General features: G+C 46.9%; 1 protein-coding gene and 1 long non-coding RNA gene across 2 annotated transcripts; one reads left to right on the forward strand and one right to left on the reverse strand.

The window, feature by feature from the left end:
- Positions 1-14,577: 14,577 nt before the first annotated feature.
- Positions 14,578-14,889, reverse strand: LOC123815330 (ATP synthase subunit g, mitochondrial-like). Its single transcript, XM_045833615.1, has one exon. It carries the CDS (start codon positions 14,887-14,889, stop codon positions 14,578-14,580), a length of 312 nt encoding a protein of 103 aa, XP_045689571.1.
- A 1,281-nt stretch (positions 14,890-16,170) lies between these two features.
- Positions 16,171-25,376, forward strand: LOC123815178. The gene is made up of 3 exons (XR_006785030.1): positions 16,171-16,334; positions 16,892-16,968; positions 23,345-25,376. It is a non-coding gene; the product is annotated as an uncharacterized LOC123815178 (long non-coding RNA).
- Positions 25,377-27,000: the final 1,624 nt, after the last annotated feature.

Consider the following 27,000-nt stretch of genomic DNA (forward strand, 5'->3'; position numbering starts at 1 on the left):
CAGGGATACGGATGAAACAGGGGAGTTCCCTGTGCCCATGGAGTCTGAGTCCTGGCACACGTGGGGAGAACACACTTGAGCAGCATCCTGCTCATGCCCCTGCAGAACGACAAAACGCTCCCCTGTTGGAGGGGCTTGAACCTGCTGCAGTCCACATCCCTGTCTGGGAGCACCCCAGCAGCCCCACAAAGGCTCCGAGAAGGTTGGCAACCACAAAACGAACAAACAACCAAGTAGTCAGGTCCGTTCCCAACTCTTTCAGCTTGAAAGCTGCTTTTTCTCAGAATTCCATTTTGTCATCTTAAAGGAACCAGGGGAGGTGGCCTCTGCACAGACCCAGGGTGAGTCTCTCCCTCCTGCTCACTGTCCCCGTTCCTTCTCACTCACGGCGTTTTCCCGACAGCACGCTGCATGGATGGGTCCTGCCGCCACAATTTCCAACCCTTGGGTTTCCTGGCAACCAGGGGGACTGCCGCTTTGACAGTGCTCCAAGAAACCATGATCTGTGCCATGTGTCTCCCATGAGGGATGGGGCTGTGGAGACTGCTCCTGCCATTCTGTCCCTGGGGCTCAAGTGTGGGAAGAAGCAACAGAAGAAGCCACAAGAGCCCGGGACGCTGATTTGAACAGCAGGAAGGCTGGAGGCCTGGCCTGACCGGAAGGTCCACGCTATTGTGCCAGGATTCCAGGTTTTGGCAGGGCCCTAGCCCTGCCTGCCAAGGGAACTTGGAGTCTGCCAAACCCCTGTGCGGATCCAGACAAACAGCAACCTCGTGTTTCTGATTCACTTATGCTCAGCTCATCAGACTGCTGTTTGGTGGAAGCTGCTTCCATTTCAACAAGTTGCAGGACCCCCTTTGGAAATGTGATTAGCTTTGTCCAAAGGTCTCTGAACCAGGGTGGGAGGAGTCGGGCCTTGCTGCTCTTGCCATAGGCCCCTCCCACTGCAGAAAGAATTACAGCTACTAGCCGCACCTAGAGAAAGGTACTTCACCTTGCTGAGCCTCAGTTTCCTCACCCATAAACTTGGGGTGGTACCAACCTGTTCCAACAGTTTGTAGAGTCTTCTGCTTTTCCTTCATGGCACCAAGCACAATTTGAACTTCTACAATGTGTGTGTGTGTGTGTGTGTGTGTGTGTGTGTGTGAGTGATTATGTATTTAAGACCTGTTTCCCTCAACTGTGAGCTTCCAAGGTCAAGTCTGTCTGGCTTCCTTTTCCTTCCCACATGCAGGGTAGTCTCACCTGTGGGAAGGAGGCTCGGGGCTGAATTACAAGGGCCACTTCTTCCTTCTGCAGCTGAAAAGACCAGGGCCCAGAAAGGGGAAGGTACACACTGATAGTCCCATCACGGTCAGTGATGGTCAGAGGACAGTGAGAAGCAAGGGGAGAGGAGAAGGACGGGAGCATCTTGCTGGCTGACCCCCTGGTGAGGCACAGAGACTACTTCCCACCCCACCCCGCTCTGACCCACCAGGCTACAGTCGCTGCAGAACCAAAACCCTCAACTGGCCATGCTTGGGCCTGGGCTGCTGAGTTCAGAGCACCGGACCCCTCACATGGCAAAGAGCATTGCCCTGGCTTTGCATCTGAAGGAGGTACAGACATCCCCCTCCACACCCCACTGGCACACACACACACCAGTGTGTGACTTTAGCATCTCTGTGCCTCAGTTTTCACATCTGTAAAATGGGGATGATAAAACCCACCGCATAGAGTGAGTTAAAAGAGAATCAGTCAAAAACAAAGGGCAGAGCACTCTGGACATAGTAACCTGAGCCACCAAAACCTTCCCACCAACCCCCACCCAACATGCCATTGCTCTCACCAGCTGTCTTCTCAGGAGCCGCCCCTGGGACCCACAGAGGGACTCAGGCTCTCTTGCCTTGGGAAGCAGCTGATGCCGGCCACCACCAAGATCCCCAGCGTTGAGCAGCCTCCACCCTAGAGAGCAAGAAATGCCTCCGATGGACACAGCTGTTCAGCATGAGGCAGCCCGGCTGTGGTCCCACGGGCCTCGCTCTGTGATGCAGGACTTCCCTGGATGTCCCTCAGCGTGTCCAAGGGGCTTCCCTCTACAGCGCAGAGCAGCTCCATGACCATCTAGAAGCGGGACCTCCAAGTTGTAGCCAAGACGGCATCTCAGAGAAGCCAGGACACTTGCCTGAGGTGACTCAGCCAAACGGCAGATCTAGAGCAGCTGTGTTTTCCCCTCTTCCCAGCTGCCCCACCCCCCACCCCAGGACTGACAAGCCTCTGCACATCTAGGGAGGGAGGGACAGAGGTGGGGAGACAGCTACTGAGGAGCTCTTCATCTTAGAGTGACACTTGTGAAAGTATGGCTTCTTTCCCGCCTGCCTGCCTGCCTTCCCCCTTTCTCTTTTGTTCTCTCCGTCCCTCCTTCCTTCCTTCTCTGCCTTCCTATTTCTCATTCAGACCCGCCCTGCCTGCCTGTGGGTCTCTGTGAGTCTCTGCCTGTCCCTGTCTCTCCATACCATACGGATGGGCTGGCAGCCAGCCTCTAGCCCCCAAAGGCCCCGTCAAATCCCACGTGGCATTAACCTTCCAGGACCAGCTGTATGTGCGCAGGAGAGTGTAGGCGGGTGTTTGTTTTAATATTGTTGGTAAACTGAAAAAAGTGGAGCCAACTTAAAAGTCCACTACTTGGCAATTACAAATGATGGCACATGTCGACTAGGAAATGCTAAGTAGTTATTAAAAGAAATAAGTGGAACCTCTCTTTAACAAAGTGGAAAGTCTCTGAGACATTGTGACGGGTGAAAAAAAGCAACTTGCACAAAGATACATATAGTCTGAAAAATGTGTGGGAATGCTCCCCACCCTCCCCGCCTCCCCACCTTGTTATGAGCGTCTATGTAATATACAGGCACCACACAAAGGACGGAGATTTGAAAGAGGAGTACTTAGTTGGTAATAGGGTTTGCCTCTGGACAGGGGCCAGGATTGGAGGTGACATCTGTCAGGGAAGTCTTGTATCCTCAGTAAAATTCTAATATTTTTAAAAAAGAAGAATGCATTTATACATGTATTTCTTAGGTAGCATCACAATTAATTAAAACAATTAGATAAGACCTTTGAAGACACTAGGGAGAATAGCCAGGTTTGCTGCTCCAGAAAGGTACTTTCCCAGTTCTATTTTTCTGTATATCCTACATTATAAATCTATATTATAAAAATAGTCCTCACATTTTTTTTCAGAATGAGAATATATTTATATATTTTTGCAGTAAAAAAAAGGAAAAAAGGAAGTAGTTCTTCCAATTCAGTAAGCCAGCCCAGCATCGAGGCGCATTTAGGGGGAACTGAGGCCTGGGGAGCCCATGTGATTGCGGGTGGGTGCGTGGTGAGTCAGTGGGCGAGGGAAGAAGAGGCCATCCCCAGTGCCCACCCGGGTCACGTGATGCCAGAACGCAGCAAACTGGCTTGTTTTGCAACCCAGGCAGGTCCTTTAACCACAAGCCTGCTGGCTGGCCCCGTGCGGCGGGGGAGATGATGCCAGTGCTCTTCCCTCCGTGAGTCATGCTTCTTCCCGCAATAGCTGGGGGAGGATGTGGAGAAATTAGGCTCCGGGGCAAAAGCTACTGCCCATAGGCCCTGCCAGGCTGGGTGCCCTGGAGGCTGAGTTCCCAGATGAGGCCGCTGCTGCTGTGGATGACCTAAGCCATGGACGTGCACTTCAGACCACAGCAGTCAGTGTCTGTTGTGGTGAGCAGAAGCAGGTGGGGGGCTAGGGGGGCTTCTATTGAATATCGAGTGCACGTGACGTCCAGGGCACTGTGAGCGTGCATCATGATAACGTATAAGGCAGGCCTTGCTGCCCCCATTATGCAGATGAGGAAACTGAGCTTCAATGCGAGTAAGTGCCTCGTTCAAAGTCTTATATCCAAGCTAGCAAGTGGCTGAAATGGGATTGGAAACCAGCCTCTCACTGTGCTCCCGTGGTTTTATTTGGCCAGAAAGGTGAGTGCTCACAGGTACGTGTCCTTGGAGGTCATTTCTCATGGATCACACTCTCAGGTTTACTGGTGGAAGGGGAATGTCAGGTAACAGAAGTGATGGCAGCAAGAACAATACATACTATTTCTGAGCACTTCTCTGCTAGGTATGGACTGAGTACACTACTTTTCTGTGCCCTTAACCCCCTCAACAGCTGGTGAAACATTATCTTCGTTTGCAGATGGGCATACTGAGGCTTGGAACGTGAAATGATTATCTAACCACATAGCAAGCAAGAAGAGGCAGGGTTCAAAACCAGGCCTGTCTGATTCCAAAACCTACCCATAAGCACTTTTAACCTGAAGGCACAGCTCTCAGCTCTCCTTCCACTCTGCAATCTGACGCTTGTCCACAAGACAAGTTCTCGTTCATGCTTCAATAACCCGCAGGGCATCACCTCCTCCAGAAAGCCTTCCTCAGCTCCACAGCCAGGGGTTACGACTCTGCCCCCCTTACTCCCTAATCACATGTGCTTTAGCTGACACATGCCACCTGGCTTTGTGACACTTCTTACCTGTCTTTTCAGGGGACTGTGTGGTCTATTAGGATAGAGATACTGTTTAAGGGTTAATTTTATGTTTCAACTTGACTGGGCTTAGAAGGGACTGCCAGAAAACACTATTTCTGGGTGTGCCTGAGGGTGTCTCTGGAAGAGATTAACATTTGAATCAGTAGACTGAATGAAGAAGTTCACCTTCACCAATGTGGGTGAGCACCATCCAGTCTGAGGAGGGTGCAAGGGTGAACTTGCTCTCTTCACTGGAGCTGCGACATCCATCTTCCCTGCCCTCAGACCTCAGAGCTTCCAGTTCTTGGGCTTTCCAACTCAGACTGGGACTTCTCAGACCTTTGGACTCAGACTGAATCCCACCAGCAGCTTTCCTGGTTCTCCAGCTTGCAGGTGGCAGATCGTGGGCTTCCTGGTCTCCATAACCATGTGAGCCAATTCCTGTAACAAATCTCTTATGTAAAAATCTCTATACATCCCTTTGGTTCTGTTTCTCTTGAGGCTCTCGGCTAATACAGATGGTATGAAGTCCATCAATTATTTTTAAAAATCCATTTGATCATGTTTTCCATCCAGAGGCCAGAACGATGGTTACATCATAGGCTTTACTGACCCATATATCTGAGTTCGAATCCTGACAGGTCTGGGTGATACTGGGTCAATCACTTGACATTTCTCAGTTCCATCTGTAGAATGGGGATTCTAAGGTCTTCTTCTTGGTGTTGTTGTAAGGGTTAAATGAAATAGGGATGGGAAATGCTGAACACAGTGCCTGGGGCACAGAGCACCTTAATATCGTTAACCTCCAGTCTGGCTCAGTCTATGACTGGCTGCGGAAAGCATGGCTGTCCCTATGCCACTGGGAGGACCCAGCTCCAAGCTCGAGTCCTGCCCGCGACTTATAACTCCTTCTCCTGAGTGTATCACCCCTCATTCTTCAGAGGTAGTGATTTACACCCAAACTGACACACGCAGAAAAGGGTTGAGTTGATGAGCTGGATGAATCTATAAGCCAAAATTCACATATACAGTAATGTAATCAGTAAACAAGCATTTGGAGAAATGGTTATACATAATTTGGTCCAAGGGAATTAAAATGTTATGCCAACCACCTAAGGGAAAAAAAGAAGTCTTATTAATGCTCAGTGCTGGTGGGGCTGGGCTGAAGGATCATACACAGAGAGTACTTGTGACCATTCAAATTACAAATTTGGGAACAATAGGACAATATGTTGTTGCACCCTGATATCTATCCCAAGAAAGTAATCTTGAAGAGAGGAAGAGGTATAAGCAGAGATGTTTATTGCATCAGTGTCTGTAACAGCAAAATCCTGGGTAACCTGTGAAGGACCCATAAGGCAATGGTGAGTCAAATCATGGTCATCCATGTAAAGTCAGCAGTGTCTCGTAGAAACATACAAGATGTTTATCATACTATACCTGGACTTTGCTCTATGCAACAGCTATGTTACGTTTGTGCAAGTGTGGGTGAGGACAGAAAGGTCAAAAGCAGAGAGTTGTGGTGGGGGGACTATGGATTGCCTCTGATGCTCTTGTTGGACCCAGTCACTCCTCCTGAGTCACCCTCCAGGTGACCTGGAGAAGTCCCCTGATGTTGGGATTTCATGCCCAGAGTCCTTCCCCCAGGCTGTCCAGTCCCCATGTCTCCTGCAGCCACGTTAGCCCAGCGATTCCCCAAGGACAACTTCCATGCCAGCCTCAAGATACAAATACACATAATGGCCTCTTATCTGGCTCCAGGAAGCTGACTGGCCTTCACCAGGGACTGCCAGGAGGCCAAAACACTCTGATCTGCACTGGAACTTTCCCCCGAGTGCTGTCCAGCGTCAGCAGAGGCTGGTCTTGATCAATGGCTCCAGAGAGCACTTACTGTAGCGGCAAAGAGCCTGCATGAGAGGGAGGCTGCCTTAGTCCTTATGGCACTGATGGGAACCCTAACAAGTTCGGAACTTTGCCTGGGAAGTGTGCATTCTTCATACACTTTTCCCCACAGGACCATTAGACCAAGCCAAGTCCTGGATGGAACCATTTCTGCCTGGAAGGAACTCCAGAGGGGCCCTTAAAGCAGCATGGAAAATATTCAAATTCCCAGCCACCCTCTTCCTCGGATCCTCTTGGGTCTGGCTGAGGTCCTGTTGGCATCAGAGGCAGGGTCCGCACTCCACTCCCACTCCGGTCTCTATCACAGATGGACTCTGACTATGCCCAGCTGTTGAGAAGTCATGCATTCCCAATCAACACCCAACCCTGCCACCAAATCATTCTCTTACCACCTGAGTAACTTGAGTAGCTAGAGTGGACTTCCTGGCAGTGATTTCACCTTCATGGTCATTCATTTGTTTGACCATCCATCCATCCATCCATCCACTTCTCCGTCCATCTATCCATGCACACATTTCTTCCTCAATTATTAATTTGTCTATGCCCGACACTGTTCAGGGCACTAGGGATATGTCAGGGCAATGGTGACCCTGGGAATGGATAATAAGTGAATAAAGAAAAGATAAAAAGATCTATAAAGGAAAATGACTGAGGGTTCTTTGGTGGTGGAGAACAATGGGTAGGAGTAAAGCAAGAAGTAGGGTAAAGAGTCCCCCAGGCAGAAGAAATGGCTGAGCAGAAGGCTGAGGCAGGTGCTGCATGCTGGGTGCTAGGTGCTGGGTGCTGGGTGCTGGATGCTGGGTGAATTCTAGACATCGCACCCCGCTCCTCTTACTTCTCTTTCTTCTCTGTTTCTGTTTTCAGTCTCTCTCCATGTCATCGATCACTTGGTTTTCATCCATATTTTGATGCTCGGCTGACTCTGTCTGAGTCTGGCCCCATTTCTCTCTGTCTCTGTTTTCTTTATCCCCCTAACTCTTTCCCTCTCCCTAAGTCTATCACCTTTGCTCAGCCTTTGCCTTTTTTGTTCTCCCTCCTGTTCCCTTAGTTCCTTTGGCTCTCTCTCCTTCTCCCCTTTATCACTCTGTCTCCACCTGACTTTGGCTCCATCTCCCCCGACCCCATCACCACCACCACTTTCCCTCCTGTGCTGGTGTGTCTTCTATTCCTGAGCAGAGGCCACTGGGAAACCCCTCTGAGTGATATTGCTCCTGACGGGGGAGACCTTGAAATCATTCCCATGGTACATCTCTGGGAGGTGTTAAGCTGGCAGTGTTTTGTCTGTACCTGAGAAAGACAGGGTTTTTTAAACAAATATATACATTCTCAGCAATTCAAGCATTTGTATTTCTTCATTGATCCATTACGACGTTGAGTGAGTATAAGCCTTCCCTGGGGCCTGGAGGGGAATTACAGAATGAGCCAGCTGCACTGGGGAAGATGGTGGGGGTGGGGGGGTGCAGGGAGTGGAAATTCTTCCAAAGGGCAGGGCCAGACTCTGTGCTCCAAGGACCTGACAAAGGGGCCAAATTTGTAGAAGGGCAGAGATTACTTTTGCTGGGGGAGACAGAAGAAGCTTCATGGTGTCCAAGTGTCACCTCATCTGTGATCACCTTTTCCTGACTGCCTCCCCCACTCCTACAGGGTGGTGACAGCTCACTGTCCTTGTCTCTGCTCCACAGTGTGTGGATGGCTAGTGTAGCTCCAGAACTCTGAAGGATTCCTCTTCCCCCCTGGACGTGAACTTGGAAAAAGCCAGTATGAGTTCCTCAGCTTCACACCCCCAGTGGCCATCTCTCAGCTTGTGTCCTGTCTGGCTGAGCCAGTTTCCAATGAAATGCTCACTGGGCAGAGACAGGGGTCGGTCTATGCAAGTAACACGTGGCATATGGCACTTAGGAAGCTGGGAAAGTTTCCAGCTTTAGTTTCCTCATCTCTGAAATAAGGGTGTCAGGGAAACAGTGAAGGTGAAGTGCTTGAAACATTGAGTAAATGCGCAGTGATGTGAGCTCATGATGCTTGTCACCAGGGCCTTGTCAGCACCAACAATGTCACCAAACGCTTCAGGCTTGGGCAGCATACGGTGAACTGGCCATAGAGTCCTTGCTCTTTTTACTATGAATGGACAGGGGACTATGACTTTTTGGTGCACATGGCTAGTTTTGATCTGTGTGAATTCTTTCATTCTCCCAAATATGTTCCCTCACACCCTAGGTGTCCACCCAGAGATAGCTGAAGAACTCAGTGACCTTCTTGGGTGCAAAGGAGTGTGAGATCTTTCTTTCCTCTTGTCTGCTTTGTCTGGAAAGACCTCTCTGCTGTGTGGTTCCTTCCCTGCCTCCGGACTGGCCGGGGGGCCGGTTCCTACTCCTCACTGGTCAGAGCAGAGCTAGACAGTCCTCTCTCTGTCTGAGCATTTCACACAATGTTTTGGAATGCTCTACTGATTTTATTCTAGGACTTTCTTCCACTTCTTCTAAGTCTTTGCTTCACCATGAGTAACATGAGAGTGTCTTATGACTTAAACGTGAAGAATCAATGAACAAATGCATGAAACGCGCACTGAGACTCGTGGTCATCAACTCTTCTCTGTCCTCCCCTGAGTGGGAACTTTCTTTTTTAGTACCATCAGAAATGTTATTTCTCAATTCCCTTTGAAATAGGTTAAATGCTGGTGTAAATCTCTAAACCCCAGCCCATCGATAGTTTTCCCTCAGCTGTTCGTCATGGCAGGCCAGCAAAGAAAAAGAGTTTGGATACTCATAGTTTCAGATGAAATTTACCTATGTTGATAACACATCATGGTCATCACAGACCTCAGTTTTAATACTTGCAACCAACAGCAAGAATGATCTGTATTTTCAAACATGTTTCTAAGTTGTGTCTTCTCATTGACAAAATAATATTCCCGGACACTAGTACACTGCGAAATGAGCTTTCCTGCCTTCGCAATCCAAGATTGTGATTTTGGAAGTTACAGTTAAACATTTTAAAGCCCAGTCACAATAAAATCTAGCTGCACTTCTAGCTTCTGGGAAAAGCCAATGTACTTTGTAGTGTTCATACCCTACTCTACCTGTCTTTTCTTTTCTTTTTTTTAAAGCTCACTAATGGTTGTGTGTTTTTCTTTCCCCTTTTAAAAACATTTTTTATTGTTATTCGATTACAACTGTCCCAGCTTTTCTTCCATGGCCTCCTCTGTCTAGCCCACCCCCCACTCCCACGGCCGGTCCCCATGCTGTTGCCCATGTCCATAGGTCATTCATACACGTTCTTTGACCAGTCCTTCCCCTTCTTCCCACCATGAATGGCAGCGGAGTGGGAACTCTTTAAGGGAGAAAGCTCTCTTTGATTCACCTGCGAAGACCTAGAACTGGCTGCCCAAGGGGGTAGTGGCCACAGCCCATGTGTGGTGTGGCTGTTGAGTGCTTGGAATGCAGCTAGTCCAATGGAACAGAACTGCAAGTGTAAAATGCACATTGAATTTTGGAGATTTAGGGTGAAAAGCAGAACGCGAAGTAACTGGTTAGTATTTTTTATGTTGGTTAATGTGGAACTGAGGATATTTTGGGTAGAGTGAGTTAAATAAAACTAGTAAAAATTGTTAAGTTAGTTGTATTTTATGTTAAAATAAATGTATAAAATGTATGAAAATGTTGATACTAGTGTATGACAAAATAATTGTTAAATAACATAATTATTACTTAAATTTATTTTATTTATCTCTTTTAATATGGCTACCAGAAAACTTAAAATTACTTCCGTGGCTCATGTTACAGTTGTATTTTACAGTGTTGCCCGACAACATGGTAAAGAGACTGATTAGCACCAGTAAGCAGTACATGTGGACGGTGTGGGCAGATGGATGGATAAATGGAGGAGGAAATAAAAATAAGTGACTGGGTAGACAGACAAATGAATTAATAAATGGATAAATGAACCGAGGAATATAGATGTAGAGAAGGATGGCTGGATACATGAATGGAAGGAGGAATGAATAGAATGGCAGAATGAAAGAACGGCCAGACATAAAAAAATGGTAAATTGGTGGGTAGGTAAATTACTAAAAAGATTAAATCAGGAAGTCTCTAAGCACACACACACATGCATATGGAAAGAGTAGATGCCTTGGGAGCCCAGGACTTGACTTTGACAAGGAGGCCTATTCTTCTTCCTGGGCTCATGGTGTGTAAGCCTTTGACCAAGAAGAAAGGTTTACCCTTGCTCTTGGGGAATTTATTATTTTAATTGTTAGCCTTCATCGGAGGTTATTGGAATTTTTCCCCCTTAGACAGTTAATATCACTTGTAAATTATTTGTCACATCGTTGTAATTCTATCCAGATCCTTAACTTTCTAATCATGCATCTTTTATGGGGTCTCTTTTAAAGAAGCACTATAATTACATGCCAAGGGTCCCAGTAAATTTTATCAGGCCATAAAATATTATACTTTAATTATTTGGAAGGGGAAGAAAGCAAATGTTCCATCTGCAAGACTGGGGATCAATACCGTGGGGCTCAGGGTGGCACAGGCAGCTGCCCACGCCCTCCTCTTCCTGGGGTCCCTCCCAGAGCTTGTCCTGCCACCCCCAGTGCTGTTTGCACAGCGCAGTGGGGCCCAGGGCCGAGCGATGCCTCTTTCTGGATTCTCTGGTGGACGCTGGGCCATAATAGGCTCCAAAGTATATACATCCTTGAAGTGGCCTCACGATGCACAGAAAGTCCAAGAGACGGTTGGGGAGGATGCTGTTCTGTTATTCCACGCTTTTCACAGGTGAGAAACCTGCGACCCAAAGGGCAACTAGAGATGGGGCTCTGACTTCGCCCTTCTGACTCTGTGGTAAAGTTTTCCCCTCACACTTGCCACTATGAACTCAAACCAGAGAACAGATAGGCACTCAGTGGGGTTTCAGTCTTGGGGGTTTGAAAGCAGAAATGCTATGGCACGAGGGCGTTGCATTCAGCATTCTATTCACTGAAATACAGATGCTAGGTAGGGTTCCACTGTGTGCCAGTCCCTGGGGCTGGACCGCAGCCACAAACATGGACGAGTCGATGGGGCTTGTTCACTTAGATCGAGGAAACTGTATCTGTGATAAGCGCGAAGAAGAAGGATGTTGGAAGCTTAAAAGCAGTGGCTTTTAATGAGTTGGGGAGCTCAGAGAAGGTCTTCCTGAGGAAATAAGTGATTTGCTCTCTGAAGGCTAGGTGGGAATTAACTCGGTAAACAGAGGAGGGAGACGTGTTTTAGGTGGAGGGGATAGCATAGGCAAAGGGCCTGTGGTGGGAAGGCCTGGAAAGTAATCCAGGGTGGCCAGAGCAGAGTTACCGGCGGGAGACTGAGACAGGGCTTGGTGCGGTGTCAGGGACCACATCACACGAGGCCTAGCGAGCTTCTGGTTTTCATTTTAAGAGCATTGACGTTTCAGGCAAAGGTTTAGGTGAGGAAAAAGAAAAGGGTCAAAAAGCAGTGCAGGCAAGGGAAGCCTTGGTTCAGAAGGGAGGGGTAGAGCTCTAAGCACAGGGGTAAATTCAAGAACAGAAGTAAGGCAGGGAGCGGTGAGTAATCCCCACTCATCCCTCTGGGGCTTGACTTAGATGTCATTTCCTTGCAGAGACCTCCCATGACCCCCAACTGGGCTAGGTCCCCCACCCTCAAAGACTGGTCCCCCACCCCCAAAGAGTGGTCCCCACCCGTCACTTCCCCTTTCATAATGCACAACACTGTTACTGCCATGTCTTACTTAATGGTCTCTTCCCCTCACTGGATGTGGGCCCCATCCATGAGGGCCGGGATCAGGGGTGTCTAGATCACTGCTAGCTACCCTGCCCTCACCCCAGGACTTGGCCCAGAACCGGCAGGCAGCAGGCAGAACTGAATGAGCATATCATTGAATGGAGCACCCAGGAGAGGTGGAATTTATCAGGGGCTTGTTTCCCTGCTATTGACCCCCACCCCATCCCTCCCTCTCTTCCTCCCTTATTCACTTCCTTTTTTTGCCCTAAAGCTGAACTCCTCCAAGTCCCGGCTCAGAGGCTGTCATCTGAAAGAAACGATGAGCACAGGAGAATGTTTCTTAGCTCTGATCTGAAAGGATTGATTTCCCCAGAAGGGTTGCCATGCATACGTTCATTACACAGATGAACTACCTTGTTTCAAGAGGTAAGATGACTTGGTCAAGGCTGCTCAGAAGGAACATGACAGAGCATTTATGAATCTCCTCCATGTCACCCCCTTAGAGTGACTCATCCTGTTACTGCTAATTATCTCAGGGTGAACTCTTTTTGGTGAACTCTGTGGTTACAGGCTGGTGAAATCCCCAGCAAACGTTTCTGCTTAAACAAAGTTGTGTTTAATATTATCACCAATAATAATAATAATAATAATAATAATAATATGCTGATGTTAGCTAGCATTTATGCCAGGAACATCCCCAGTCTTTTATGGCAAGGGTCTGCCGGCCAAATCCTATTTTTGTAAACCAGGTTTTACTGGTACCAGCCAATGCCAAGTCGCTTATAGGTGTGTCTGTGTCTGCTTTCCTGATGTGATGGCAGAACTGAGGAGTTGTGACAGAAACCATGTGGCCTTCAAATCCTCAGATAGTCGCTATCTGGCCCTTACCAAAAGGCTCGCTAGTCCCAATCCCTGCTTTATCTTCATCTTTGCAGCATGGTGACCTAGGTTTTGTCATGTCCATTTTACAGAGAACAAAACTGAGGCTCAGACAGGACAAGTAGGTTTCTTGAGGCTTCACAGAGACCGGGACCCGGAGATTTTGTCTTCAAAACTTGTGATCTTTTCTCATGTGCTCTACTGGACATGACCTGACCTTGAGGAGAAGGCAGGTGACCAATTTCTAACAGATTCTAGAAGTCCAAAGTCTGAGTGCTCCAGCAGCATTTTCTTTTAGGGCAAATGCTCTGGTTACCCATTGGTTCCTAAAGATACCCTTCGATGAGTAACTGAAAACAACAGCGATCATTTACTTTGCTCTCAAACCTGCAGTTTGAGCCAAGTTTGGAAGGGACAGCTGCTTTCCACACCGCATCAGCTGGACAGTTCCAGTGGGGCTAAGGATGGACTTCCAAGATGACTGTGGCTCTGCTTCCCCACCGCAGGACCCTCTCCACAGCGTCTTGGGCTGTCGTGCAGCACGGTGGCTGGGTTCCCAGAGGGAGCGTCCTAAGCAGCAGGAGGCAGAGTTTGCCAATTTCTTAAAGCCAAGGCCTGGAACCTGCACAGGGCCACTTCTGCTATGGGCATTGGCCCAGGTGTTCCGACGCTGCTCAGATTCAAGGAAGGGCACAGGGATACCATCTTTCAGTGAGAGAAATGTCAAAGAATTTTGAGGCCATATTTTAAAAACCCCACATCAAATCTTCATATTTATCTTAGGGGCCCCTTGGATTATCACTTTGGTTCTTGTTGGGGTGACCTGATCATCTCCGCTCAAACTTGGAGACACTAAGAGAATGAAAGGGAATGCCACAAATAATAAGACCAGGCAATGAGTGCAAAACTGAACTCTCCCAGACAAACCAGGTATATAGTTGCCCCATCCCTGGAGGCAGTGATTAATGTCCCATTGATGTGCCCAGGTCACGTTGGGAAGGTTGTATGAAGATCACTGTGTTCTGTTTAAGTATGAAACACAGTTGAGAGAATCTGAATATGCCATTTTAGAATAAAGAGTCATCTTTTGCCTGTGTGTGCCATCCTTAGTTATCTGGAAAAGTCTCTGCTTCTCTGAGTTTTCCAGTTAGCCACACTGGGCCTGTGATATAAGGCCCCTCAGACACACAGCACCCCAAATGCTACTGGCTGTGGCTGCCCTGGTCTCCCTGCTGAGGGAGGGCTCATTTCATGCTCGGCTCAGTGCTAGATCCTGGAAACGCAGAGAGAGAGGTAAGACGCCATCCTGTCCTGCAGGTACAAACAGAGCAGTATTGTGGGAGCCCCCCCAAAATCAGGTAAATGAGAAAATCTAGGAAGTTCACACAGAGAAGATGATATTCAGGCAGGATGGTTTATTTATTTACTTATTTTTAGAAATATCTTTTTTTTTTTAAATGCAAATACTGTTCTGATCACTCATGGTCCAAGAACGTTCAAATAATAAACCAAAATGAAACAGATGACTGGTCTTCAAACATTACAGCCAACGATGCCCCGCTTGCCTGTGATCTCGCCGACGTAAAACCGCATCTGCACCTCAGTGGCCACCAGACCATTCGGCAGAGCTTCCTCAAGTGTGAGCTGCTTGAAGCCACCAGTCAGAGCGCTGTGGGCTCTCTTTTCACAAGCTCTGAGTAGCTGTAGGATCTCAGCAGGGGTTGGAGGAGTCAGCTCAACCTTGGCATAGGGCCAAAATGTGGCCACTCGAGGTTTCAAGGGGGTCACAACCACATTGACCAGCACTGGGGCCTTCTCTGCAAGGCGATGGGCAAATTGGGCCATGGTTGCAGGATGGGAAATCTGAGGCCCTTCCAGCCAGCTGAACATCTTATTTATTTATTTATTTATTTATTTATTTATTTATTTAGATTATCTAGTATGTCTCAGGCATCTTGCGAAATGTTCACATGTACCATCTCACTTAATATTTAGAGAAACCTCAGGGAGGTGGATGGTATTACCACCCCCATTTTACAGATGAGAGAACCGAGGCTTAGAAAGCTGAAGTAACTCACTTAAGTCTCTACAGGTAGCAAGCAGCAGAAGCAGAACAGGTACTAGGAATGGAAGGAAGAGAGACAAGTTGGAATTTCTAAAACTTTAAAGAAGGAGCAGGCATTTCAGGCAGAAAACTAGCCCCTGTAAGGACAGACAGGTGCAGGGCTTGGGAAGCCTGGGGAATAGACAGTCTCATTGGGTGTTTCTGAGCATTGTTGGGGTTCAGGGGGTGTAGTGAGGGTGTGGCTAGGAAAGGAGTTTGCAACACAGAGGGCTTGGCATTTTTCTCTAAGGAACTGGGGCTCCTTCTGAGTGTTGAAGGGAGTGGACCAACACCAGCAATCCCGAGCTTGGGCCTCTTGCTATTCTGGTGTGAACCATGGACCAGAAGCATCACCCAGGTGTTGCTTAGGGATGCAGCATCTCAGGCCAACTGAATCAGAAGCTGCATGCTAACAAGATCCCCAGGTGGTTCCTCTGCCCTTGGCCACTTGGAAGCACTGACCTAGCACGCTGCAGTCCAGAGTTTGTAACTTTACATCATGTTTGCTCATAGTCAAGATCTTCTGCTGATAGTTTCCCCATTCTGAAAACCTGAGTGATGGCTTACAAGAGATTTAGGGGAGGATCTGAGGTCAGTAACATCAATGACTGTAATCCATTCATTAGATTTTCCCCCTGGTTGTTCTATTGACTCTATAGCCTGGATCCTCTGTGGTAAAATCAGACCCAGCCATGGTTCCCAGCCACCCCCTCCACAAACTGAGCCATCCAGCTCATGGCACAATTCTGTGGGCCACTGACCGGTACCACAGGTCATAGAGCCCTGATACCCTGAGAGTCCCTTACATGATGGACTGGGTGCTGGTCCCTGGGAGCAGGGACAGAGGTAAATAGATTCCCTGGCCTGTCCACTTCACTTAATGAGTAACCCTGACTAAAAGGGAGGGTGATGTGGACATTTTACCAGGGCAGTGTTTGCTCTGGCTGAGAGTCGGGGCCCAGGGCCTGAAGTTGAACCCTTTGATGGTCATATTCTCTGCTTGCTAGTGGATGTTTGGGAGCAGAAGTGAGGGTAGACTCTGCGTGTGCTTGTATGTGCATGTGCATGTGTGAATCTAAAAGGCTTAGGTTGCAGCGATGTTGGTCTTCCCGTTTTTCTCCTCATCGTCAGGGAATCTTAACTGATGTCGGAAGCGGTGGTGATGCTTACAATGGGAACTGCCCAGGTATGTCCATCTTTCTTTCTTCCTCCCTGATCTTTTCCATGAACATTTCCTCCTCCATGCTGAATGGGGAGGAGCAGAGCGGTGTTTGGTGGTAGGGAGAGCAGAACTGGCCCCAGACCTTCAGAAGCTCACAATTTGGTAGAAGGAAGGACAGAAGACAAGCAAAAGGATGAGGCAGGTGCTGTGTTTAAAGAGAGTGGGACATAGTCAGTGCTGGGGGAACAAGAGGAGGGACCTCTGGTTCCAAGTGGAAGACATCTCTGCCCTTCCCCATCTTACGCCTTTGTAAAGATGCCGCAGCCTCTTGGCTCCTCAGAGAGTTAGTCCATGTCAGGGTTCTGCTAATTTTCCCTTTTAGAATTTGAATGGGGATTAGACAATGTAGGTGGAAGTATCCAGCCGAGGATGTAGCACATGACTGGTATTCATAGACTCCTGGCCCCTAACCTCTGACTCCAAGCTGGGCCGGCCATTCTGGTTCACCACGAGTAAAAAACCAAAGGGACTGGTTTCATTTCACAAACCACACTTGTCCTGAGCTCCTTCCTGTCTTGCAGGGAAGTGACTTCTGTCACGTGCAAGAAGATACATGGATGATGGCGTACCCCAGGCAACCAGAGGGATCTTGCAAAATGTAAGATTCCCTCATGCTGCAGAAGAATGGAAGGGAGAGAGGAAGTGGGACCCCTCCTTCTTGCACTGGGAGGCTGTGCTGTCTTTGGCATCTTGACGCTGTTCTTACAAAGACTGCTTCTGAGTAGTTTAGGGACTTGCCCTGAAAGTCTTTTTTCCTCTCCTTTTCCTTTTCCTTCTTCCCCTTCCTCTCTTCCTCTTTAACAACATACCTTGGGAAATAGTGACCCCATATCTGCTCTGTTGGGCTTGGCAGGAAGGCTGGGCAGGTGACAGAGAACATGGGGCAGTGTTCCCAGGAGAGCAATAGGCATGGGGCTGGTTCACAGAATCACAGAAACTCCAGATACCTGGTATGAAGAGGGCTTAGGTCCAGTAGAGAGGGTGGGAGTTTGGGCCCCCATTCTTCCTCCTGGTGGCCAGACTCTACTCATTCTCAAATGCTCAGCTCAGAGGTATTTTCCCCTGAAAGTTTGATTTTCTTGACATCAGCAAGGCCTTTTGTCTTAGCAGCAAGTGATGACTAAGCCTTCCTGGGGGCAGCCAATTCTCTGCTGTCCTTTGAAGGGAGGGTGAGTAATGGGTGTACTTCTGCATTGTGGCACAGTACCCCCTGGGGTGACCCACGCCACTCACTCACAGTGCCCACACATATGCATACCCACCAGTATGTGCACATTGACTTCCACCAATCTATACACTTGCACACAACACACAGGTGGAGGCACCTGCACCACTTGGCTCACACTCCCCTCCACAACCATGGCCTTCTCACCGACTCCATTAGGGAGCTTTATTGCCTGAGCTCTCAGGTGTTTGTAGACCTGACATTGTAAGTGACTGAGTGGGCCTTTTGGTGACACTTCCATAAAACCTCATAAATCGCCTCTGTGCAAAGTCGTATGCACATTTTAATTTTCCTCAATAAATACACACATTCTTATTTCCTAACAGCTCCAGCCTTGGCTGAGTGCCCAACACAGGGTCCAATTCCTGCACATTTGGCCAGGGTATATTGTGGACAAGAATGGGGGCCACTGTGCTAGTTGTTTGAAGCTCAAGACATCCTCAGGGATTTGAGGTGATAGAGGCCTGATTTGAGTGAGAGTTATGGGTCATCTTACCCAGTTGCAAATTATACCCGTCCCCTTGCAAACAACTCACTTTTCACTTGTTCATTTATTCCAGCTAAACTCTTTTTAACCAAGGTTTTAGGTAAGAGCCACTATTAAGCCAGTTTTCAAACATGAGAGCTGAGGTCAAGACCAGGGCCTGGGAATATGCATTTAAATAATACCCTAGCTCATCTGATGGAGGTGGTATTGGTCACACTTTGAGCATGTAGGTCTTTGCAATTATGATTTGGGTCTCAAAATATAACCATAATTTCCCCTTTCTTAAAATAAACATATCTTGGAAACAATAACTTTGAAAAACATAAAGAGCAATTTCAAGAACAAACTTTGGAATTGACCCCCCCCCCTCCCCCCAGAGAGGCCAGCTTTCTGTCACCTCCCACAGCTGGTGCAGCAGCCATCATCTCCCCTGGCTTTGCTATGACTTTGATGCACTATGGCTTGCTTGTCTTTGAAAAATAGTTTTGTTATTTACAAGTTGATGCATCTTTACTCCGTACAAAGCTCCTTTAGTGGGCTGTTCTCATCTCCAGTTTATGGACTAGGAAGCACAGATGTTAAGTTTTGGCAGAGCCTGGATTACGAAGCCAGCTCTCTGACCTCCAGTAGGGCCCATGTCCCCCACACAATGTTGCCCAAACCCTAACTGCTGTTAGAGGGGGGTGAGCTTCCAGGGGGCCAGAAGGATGTGTTAAGGGTCCCAAGGTTGGAGCACACATTCCCTTGCTATGTGATTTCATGGGACGGAGAGAAGGCAGACGAAAGACAAGTGAAGACTGGGGGCAGGGATAGGAGAGTCTCTTACTAAGGGCTATTTTGTGCTAGCAAGTAGTACGAATTAGGTACCATGTCAGGAGCAGCGGGGTTGAAATATACAACAAAAGAGAACCTTTTTCTCTGAGGCTTTTAAAGTTAAAAGCTTGCTGAAGTAGAAGAGGGGGAAGTATAGAGCTCACATCATTGCTTTGATTTGGTATTCTGGGAGGTCCATTACCAAGGAGCCATCAATAGTCTGTGATGGCCACAGAGAAGAGGAGAGAATGGGCCACAGGAGAGCCCCATTGGCGCTGATGCTTTTGCTTCTCTCTGTGGGTCCCCCAAATTATGCCATCAGTGAGTGGGACCAAATAAGTCCTCGCCTCTGGGGAATGCCTGCTGAGTGGGCTGTTGGAGCACATGTATTCAGCCGTCACTTACAGATTCTGTGGTCATTGAGAGGCTTCCAGAATACTCTATGAGAAAGATATTGACATTACCCTGGCTTTTCTGACCTAACCATGCACAATCAGAAGCTCTGGGTAATCCAGCATGTTCTCTAAAGCCTGGGTCTCCCTGATTCCTACTAGCCTTGCTCCCTACTTCCTGCTTTGCTCCAATGAAATGTCACCCAGGAATCTCTTGGCACTTTTGTCAACTGCAAGTTTGTATCTCTCAACCAAATAGTCGTGGCAGCAAAGATGAAGGTTTTACGTGGGTTCAGTGACATGAACTCCCATTCACAAAGCTTGATGTGGCTAAAGCAACTGTCTGGTGCTCTACCTGCCAATAGGATCAACCAACTCTGAGTCCTTAATATGGCACCAATCCCCAGGGAGCCAGCCTGGTAACAGGGTGATCACATTGGATTGTTTCTATCTTAGAAGGAGCAGTGCTTTGTTCTCATTAGAATAGACACTTGCTCTGGACATGGATTTGCCTTCTCTGCCTGTCTTGCTTATGCCCAAACCAGCATGAATTCACAGAAAGCCTTGTTCACCATCACAGTGGCCCACATGGCATCACCTCTGACCAAGAAGTCACTTGACAGAGAATAACCATCACCAATGGGTTCATACCCATTAAATTCACTGGCCTTGCAATGTTCTCCATCTCCCTTAATCAGCTGACCCGATAGAAATTCTGGAATAAGTTTTCTGAAGACTCTTTATGGCACTATCTGGGTGGCAGCAATTTGTGGGGCTGAAGTAATAATGTCCTCCAGTAATGGCACTATGCCAGTGACCAAAATGACACTGGTTTTCTCCACAGCCAGGTGGGGGGATGAGCTCCTCTTACATCTACCCCAATGATCCAAGAGCAAAAGTTTTGCATTCTGCTCCTATGATTTTAAGTTCTCCTGATCTAGAAGATTTAGAGCCCAAGGGAGAGGTGCTCTCATGCAGAGGCCACAGCCATGGGTCATTTAGATGGAAGTCAAGACTGGCTCCCGGCCTCTTTGGATGCCTCATGCCAGGGAACCCACAAGGAAGGGAGTTCCTGTGCTGGCTGGCACAATGGACCCTGAATACGAATGAGAAATTGGGTTGTTAATGCATGATAAGGGTGAAGTGGAGCATGTCTGTGTTTTAGTCTGTTCAAGCTGCTGTAACAAAATATCACAGACTGGGTGGCTTATAAACAACAGAAACTTATTTCTCACAGTTCTGGAGGCCGAAATCTAAGTTCAAGGTGCCAGCATCTGGTGAGAAAGCACTTCCTGATTCATGGGTGCCTCAGTGTTCTCATAGGGCAGATGGGTCAAGAGGAGCTCTCTGGGGTCTCTTTTATAAGGACACTAATTCCCTTCATGAGTGCTCTGCCCTCACGATCTGGTCATCTTTCAAAGTCCCCACCTCCTAATACCATTGTGGATTAGGTTTCTATGTATGAATTTGGAGAGGGTGGCACAAGCATTCAGTTTATGGCATTCCACTCCTGGCCTTCCAAAACTCACATTCCTCTCATATGCAAAATACATGAATTACATCCCAACAGCCCCCAAAGTCTTAATTCATCCCAACATGAACTCTGAAGTCTAAAATTCCAAAGTCTCATCTAAATAACATCTAAATAAGATATGGGTGAGACTCAAGGTATGATTCATCCCAAGGCAAATTGGTCTTCCGTTGTGAACCTGTGAATCCAGACAAATTATGTGTTTCCAAAATATAATAGTGTGACAGGCATAGGATAGACACTCCCATTCCAAAAGGGAGAAATAGGAAAGAAGAAAGAAGTAATGGGTCCCACGCAAGCCCAAAACCTAATGGGGAAAATGACATTAGAGCTTCTGGCTGGAGAATAATCTTCTTTGGCTTAACGCTCCACCCTTGACCCACTGGGGCTGCTGTCCTGCCCTCACCTTTCATACAGGTTGAAGTCACGTAACTTAATGGGGCTAAAATAATGGAAAGTCCACCCATACTACCAAGTACTAAAATGGTGTGCTTTTCTATGCTATGACTTTTTTCATGTCTGGTAGAAAGTGTTACTGTTTGTTAATAAATGCCCTCCACATTTATTGATAGGTTGTTACTAAGATGCTCTATGTTTTCAAACAGATATAGGAGATGTTATATATTTTTACAGTTGTAAAACTGATAGATTTCTATTTAATTTCCAGTATGCTGTAATTGCCATATTAAAAAATGTATATTTAATTTGCCCAGAGGCAGTAAGTGATCCCTAGCAGTTTTAGGCTCACCTCATCCATCCTTGTGGTCTTAGCTAGAGAATTAAGAGAATGCCATCTTTTCCAGTAACTGTAAAACTCATATACTTGTGTCTTGGACCCACAGTTTGGACCACTGATGGAACCACATGGGATGGGAAAGGGAGAGGAAAGAGGTGTGATGGGAAGATCCTGACCATAGATGATCTATTGCAGTGGAGATGGCCAGAAGGCTGATGATTGCAGGGAAGACGGGCAGGGAAATGATGAGGGAGATAAACACATGGGCTGTGGATTTGGACACAGAGGCAGGGATGCTGGTTGAGGTGGTGGTGGCTTGTTGGTGATGGTGAGAGTGAGGTGGAATAGATATTCTTTCTTGCTCCAGGTCCTCCTAATTGCAAGACCACAGTTCAGCAAGATGGTGTTTCCAACCCCATTAGGGGAGACACAGGGCTTCCTGTGGTTCTCGCCTTTAAAGCCAGAAAGGGCTGCACATTTGTCCTAGAAGAAATTCAATGGTGTCTGAGTCAGCAAGCTCCCCAGGCTGGTGGAAACAGATCACATGGTGTCTCAGAAACATACCTATGTATGTGAGCAGAAAAACAGAGCAAAACAACCCCTTCACCACCAGAATGGCAGGAAATGTGGTCAGCGTTCTTTGAGCACCGGGGGAGGTGAAGCCAAGATGAAGGTCATTGGCTTTCACTAATGAAGAGACACAGAAACTGCTGATTTAAAGAATAATAATAAAAAAAAGCACCCTGGGGGACATTTTATTGCACTTAGAACATGTCCAATTTCATCCTTCATATAAAAAATAAAAAAAGAAGTATTTTGATTTTTTCATAAAGAGCCAATAGATTAATATAAAAAGAAAACGTCCCCAGCCGAGAATGGAGCCAGAGCTGTGTTCCTGTGTAAGCCTGAGCTGACTCCTCCGGCCTCATGTGAGCGCCTGCATTTGGCACACAGATCCCTTGTTCTGTAAAAACTATTTCAGGAACACTTTGAAAAGGCTGCCGAGTGATGGCCGCCTCATTTGGGATTTATTATAATATCATTAGGACGGGTTATATCACTTGGTATAATGTCAGACACATTGTAGCCTGTGGTTTTATGATGTGGACAAATATCACACTCAAGAATAAGATGGTTCTGAACAAATCATTTCCATCTGGGTCCTACTGTAAATAGAGACTCTCCCTTCTGCTGTGGCAAGACGGATTCGGATCCGTATCTGGCCCCCTGACCTTATAAACTTCAGGGTCTTTCTTTTCTAGACTTCCTTCCTCCTCAGGCCCCTGCGAAATAGGAGAGAGGGAGAGACCCCAAAACTTAGCTGAAGGGGGTGGTGCTTGTTAGGAAATGCAGGGAGAGGGGCTTAGCATTTACCCAGTGCTTGGCTCTGTCTGAACCTGAGCAGGATATTCCCATCTGTATCACCTCACTTTGTCCTCCCAACAAACCGATGGAGCAAGTCGATACCATGTGGTTGTTTCACAAAGACCTACGGAGCCCTGATGCAATTAAAGATGTCCTACTCCAAGTCTGAAAACTAATAAATAAGTGAGAGAACAGGGTTCTGAGGCTCATCTGATTCCATAGTCTGTAACCTCTCATGGTACCTTTCCATGTACTAGTTTGTATTTCGGGAACAAACCATTCGTGGGAGGGGAGGGGTCAGGACACGTGGGTGCAAAGTGTTTTCAGTTAAAAACTCGGTCATTTTAAAAGCAAGTAGGAGCATGGTGTAACCACCTTGGAAAACTATTTGGCAGTTTCTAATAAAGTTAAATCTCTGCCCCCAGAAATGTCATTCCCAAGAGGAGCGAGTCCCTGTGTCCACAGAAAGGCTTGCACCAGAGCGCTCATGGCAGCTGTTCCATAACAGTCCAGAACTGGAAGCCATCCACATGCTCACCAGTGGGAAAATGCATAAACATGTTGTAGTGTGTTCGTACAATAGATTACTACACTGGATTAAAAATAATAAACCAACGATAGTTTGAGGGATGGACCTCAAACGTGTCACCCTGAACTAAAGAAGACAGACCCAAAAGAGGACAATAACGCATGACTCCAGGTACATAAATTTCAAGAGTGAGGACACTTGAATGAAGATCAAAGAAATTACGTCATGTTTAGCCCTGGGGTAACAGGTAGGTACTGTCTGGGAGGTCCCACAAGAAAACTTTCTGAGTTCTCTGGAAGTGTCCTATGTCTTGACCTGGGAGGTGTTACATGAGTTTATGCATAGGTAGAAATTCATTAAGTTGTATGTTTAAGATTTTACTATTTATAGACTAATCCCCAATCAAAAAGCAGAACATCATAGAGTTAGAAAAATTAGGAAAAGGTAGTCCAACTTGCCATTTCCAGTTTTTTTTTTTGAAACTGGCTTCTTAGGTTAATTTTGACTTTATTCATAAAAAAAGTAGTATGGAAATGTGGACGGGTACAGGCTATGTTGTAATACCAGATGTGGGACGTTCAGAGAGAATCGCTAAATGAATGGTTGATTGATTTGTTTCCTGGGCTTTTTAATATAGAAAATGAGGTGTTATTCTCTCCCCTTGATAAGCTGTAATAAGCATCTCCCACATGCCTCCTGTCCGTTTTCCCTTTCCTTTCTTCCTCCTCCTCCAATCGCTATCACATTTGTGTTATATGGAATGTAAGAGAACAAGAGGTTTTAGGAGAAAAGAAAAAAAAAGAAAAGTGAACCACTTTTATTTCGGTGTCAAAATATAACGAAGTACTTTGCATAGCTTGTATTTTTTTTCCAGGAGAAATCTCGTAGGTCAGCTCATGAACTGGCATGGTGAACTATTTATTCCTGCCAGAAAAGACAGTCAAAACGAGAGTGTTAATTTATTTGAACAGATTCATGTCGAATTCTCTCCAACAAACAATGCCAGGATGTTTCACTGGTGCCGACTGTCGAGGAATTCGATGTTTTTATTATCGTTCCCATGATGAGGGTACGCGCACACTGGGATGGGTGTCTATGGAACTTTTTTCACTGACACTGTTTATCTCCATGGTCTTTGCAAAGCCCAGGTGAGAACAACTCTCAAGTAAGTTGGGGCTGTCTGCACAGGTATCCTGAGTAGTTCACACAACTCGTCTATGCTGCGCCATGAAATAGCAATTCAGCTTCTTGCTTCTCTTTAGGTGGCTCTGGGTTACTTGGGCCAGAGACTGCGGCTCAGACTTCGCTTTGGTTGCCTGAATGTGACTCTTTAGCCTCCCTGCCCTTCTGTGTGGGTGGAGTTAATGACCTCAATATCTGGCTAATGGCATCTTCTTAGTTTGCAGCGATGGCCATTCTGAATATACAAGGGAGAATGGGGAAGGGTGAGCGGAAAAGTCGTACTTTGATGGTGAAAATGCAGATAACTCTTGCAGTCAAGTCAGGTCTCTGTTCCTACTCCCCACGAACTAGGATGTTTTCTGCTGTTCCATAGCAGAGAAAAAGTGTGAACACAGTCTGGATTATCTCTGGTGCAGCCCAAGTTGTCTGGGCTGGCACGAAACCGAAGATGGAAGAGCCAATTGCTGACCTCAGCGATGCAAGCCTGCTTCCCAGTGCAAGGCTGAATTTCGGTCACAATTACTCATGGATGCTCATGGTTATCTGGACCAGGACTCACACCCTCCCTGTTCGTGGCAGGAAGTCATGTCTTTCCAGAGGATGTGAAATTCATAAAATCCTTCTAAGTACCGAAGTCTGCGAATGCTATTAGTCTGTGAAATATGAGGATAAGAGGACCAATGTTTTTTTCCCTTAATTTAAACCCTCAGACTTTAATTTCACTCTGTTCCTTATAAAAAAGATGTTTTCTCAGCTACATTGGGACATTTCAATTTTTAGTCTGCTGAGTTTTAAACAATGTCTGAATGTGTTCATGTTTTCTTTTCCACTCACTGTGGTCATTCTTTGCTTACTTGGTCAATTGCACAAATATTTATTGAGCACCTAGTATATGCTAGGAATAGTTCTAAGGAATGGAAACAAAGAAGCAAAGGAAGTAGACACCATTGCTTGTTATTATAGGGCTTATATTTTAGAGGGGAGACACATAGTAAAGGAATAAACAAATGTCCCCTGCTAGTTAATGAGATGTGTTATGAATGAGAAACAAAGGAGGGTTTGGATGTGTGATTTAGTTAGAGATAATGAAAGGACTTGGTAATCAGGAACCAAGAAATGGTTTGTCCCCACCCTCAACATTTAAAACGGTGATTGACCTTAGCAATGGTTTAGCATAGGGGGACCAAGAGGAAGCTTATATTGGAGCATCATAAGTAGCTTCTGAGTAAACATCAGATAACCTGCTTGTTCAAAAGGTCCATGGGTCCCTGGATCTTTGGAGAAGGCTCACTTGCCTCCCCAGTCAACACAACCTCAGCCCTCCAGTATCCTGATGGCTCTTTGATGGATGCTCTTAGATGCCTAGATTCCTCTCGTATTGTGCAGAAATGTTTGCCTGTTGCTGGCTCCCATCTACTTTCTGTCAATGTTTATCTATTCAAACTTAGCAGCATTGTCAGCATGACAAGGGCCTTTTATTAAACATGACACCTTTTTTTTTTTTTTAAAGCCACAGTGACTAGAGAGAGAAAGATACAGTAACCAAGCATCGCACTTGTGGATCTTGTATGGATGTTGGGGCAGCGTGTTCTCCTGTGTTTGTCTAGCAGTCAAGTCTAGATTGCAACCTTAGAAAGAGAAAGAAAGAATGGCTGGTTAGGAACCACCCAAAGAAAAGACAGATCCCACAGAAAGAAATGGGGCTGTAGAAGGCAGACCTCAGACCAGAGAGATTCCCTCTTTGAAATTTGCCCCCGTGGACTCAAGTATTCAGGATGTGTGAGTCCAGGAATACAAGTCCGTGCTTCACCCGGGGGTGCAGCCCCATGACTGTATGGGCTGGTAGCCTGGAGACACTTCTGTGGGACGAGGCCAGGACAGGCAAAGAACCACAGCTAGCAGTCGACTTTCCGTGATACCACGTGACAATCCTGTTCTCGGAGAGTGCTCAGTAAAGGTACGACCTCCAGGAAAGGCGACGTGTGCACCAGCATTCAGGAAGCCCTTCCTTGTTGACCCAGTGACTTCATTTCTACAAACGTGACCTCAAGAGACACGTTTACACGGCATATGTATAAAGATTATTTATTGAATCCATACTTGGGGTAACAGATCACGGGCAACAACCTCAAATGCATAATCAGGCATCTTTCAAAGTCAGGAAATAATACATTTATAGATGCCTATAACTGTAGCCACTGAGAAGAGTGAAGACACTGCTGAGGGGCTGATATCCGGGATATGCGGGCGAATGGAAGGACCCGAGTGCAGCCCCGTGGGGATGGCGGGCTTTGCGGAGGCAGTCTTGTGCAAGTGTTTCCATGTAAAAGGCTCAGGCTGAGCTGGCTTCACCTGCTGCTCGTGGCCCCT

The sequence above is a fragment of the Phyllostomus hastatus genome, unplaced genomic scaffold, assembly GCF_019186645.2.
Source record: "Phyllostomus hastatus isolate PE091 unplaced genomic scaffold, TTU_PhHast_1.1 phas_contig_17, whole genome shotgun sequence".
In the NCBI taxonomy this organism is placed as follows: domain Eukaryota; kingdom Metazoa; phylum Chordata; class Mammalia; order Chiroptera; family Phyllostomidae; genus Phyllostomus; species Phyllostomus hastatus.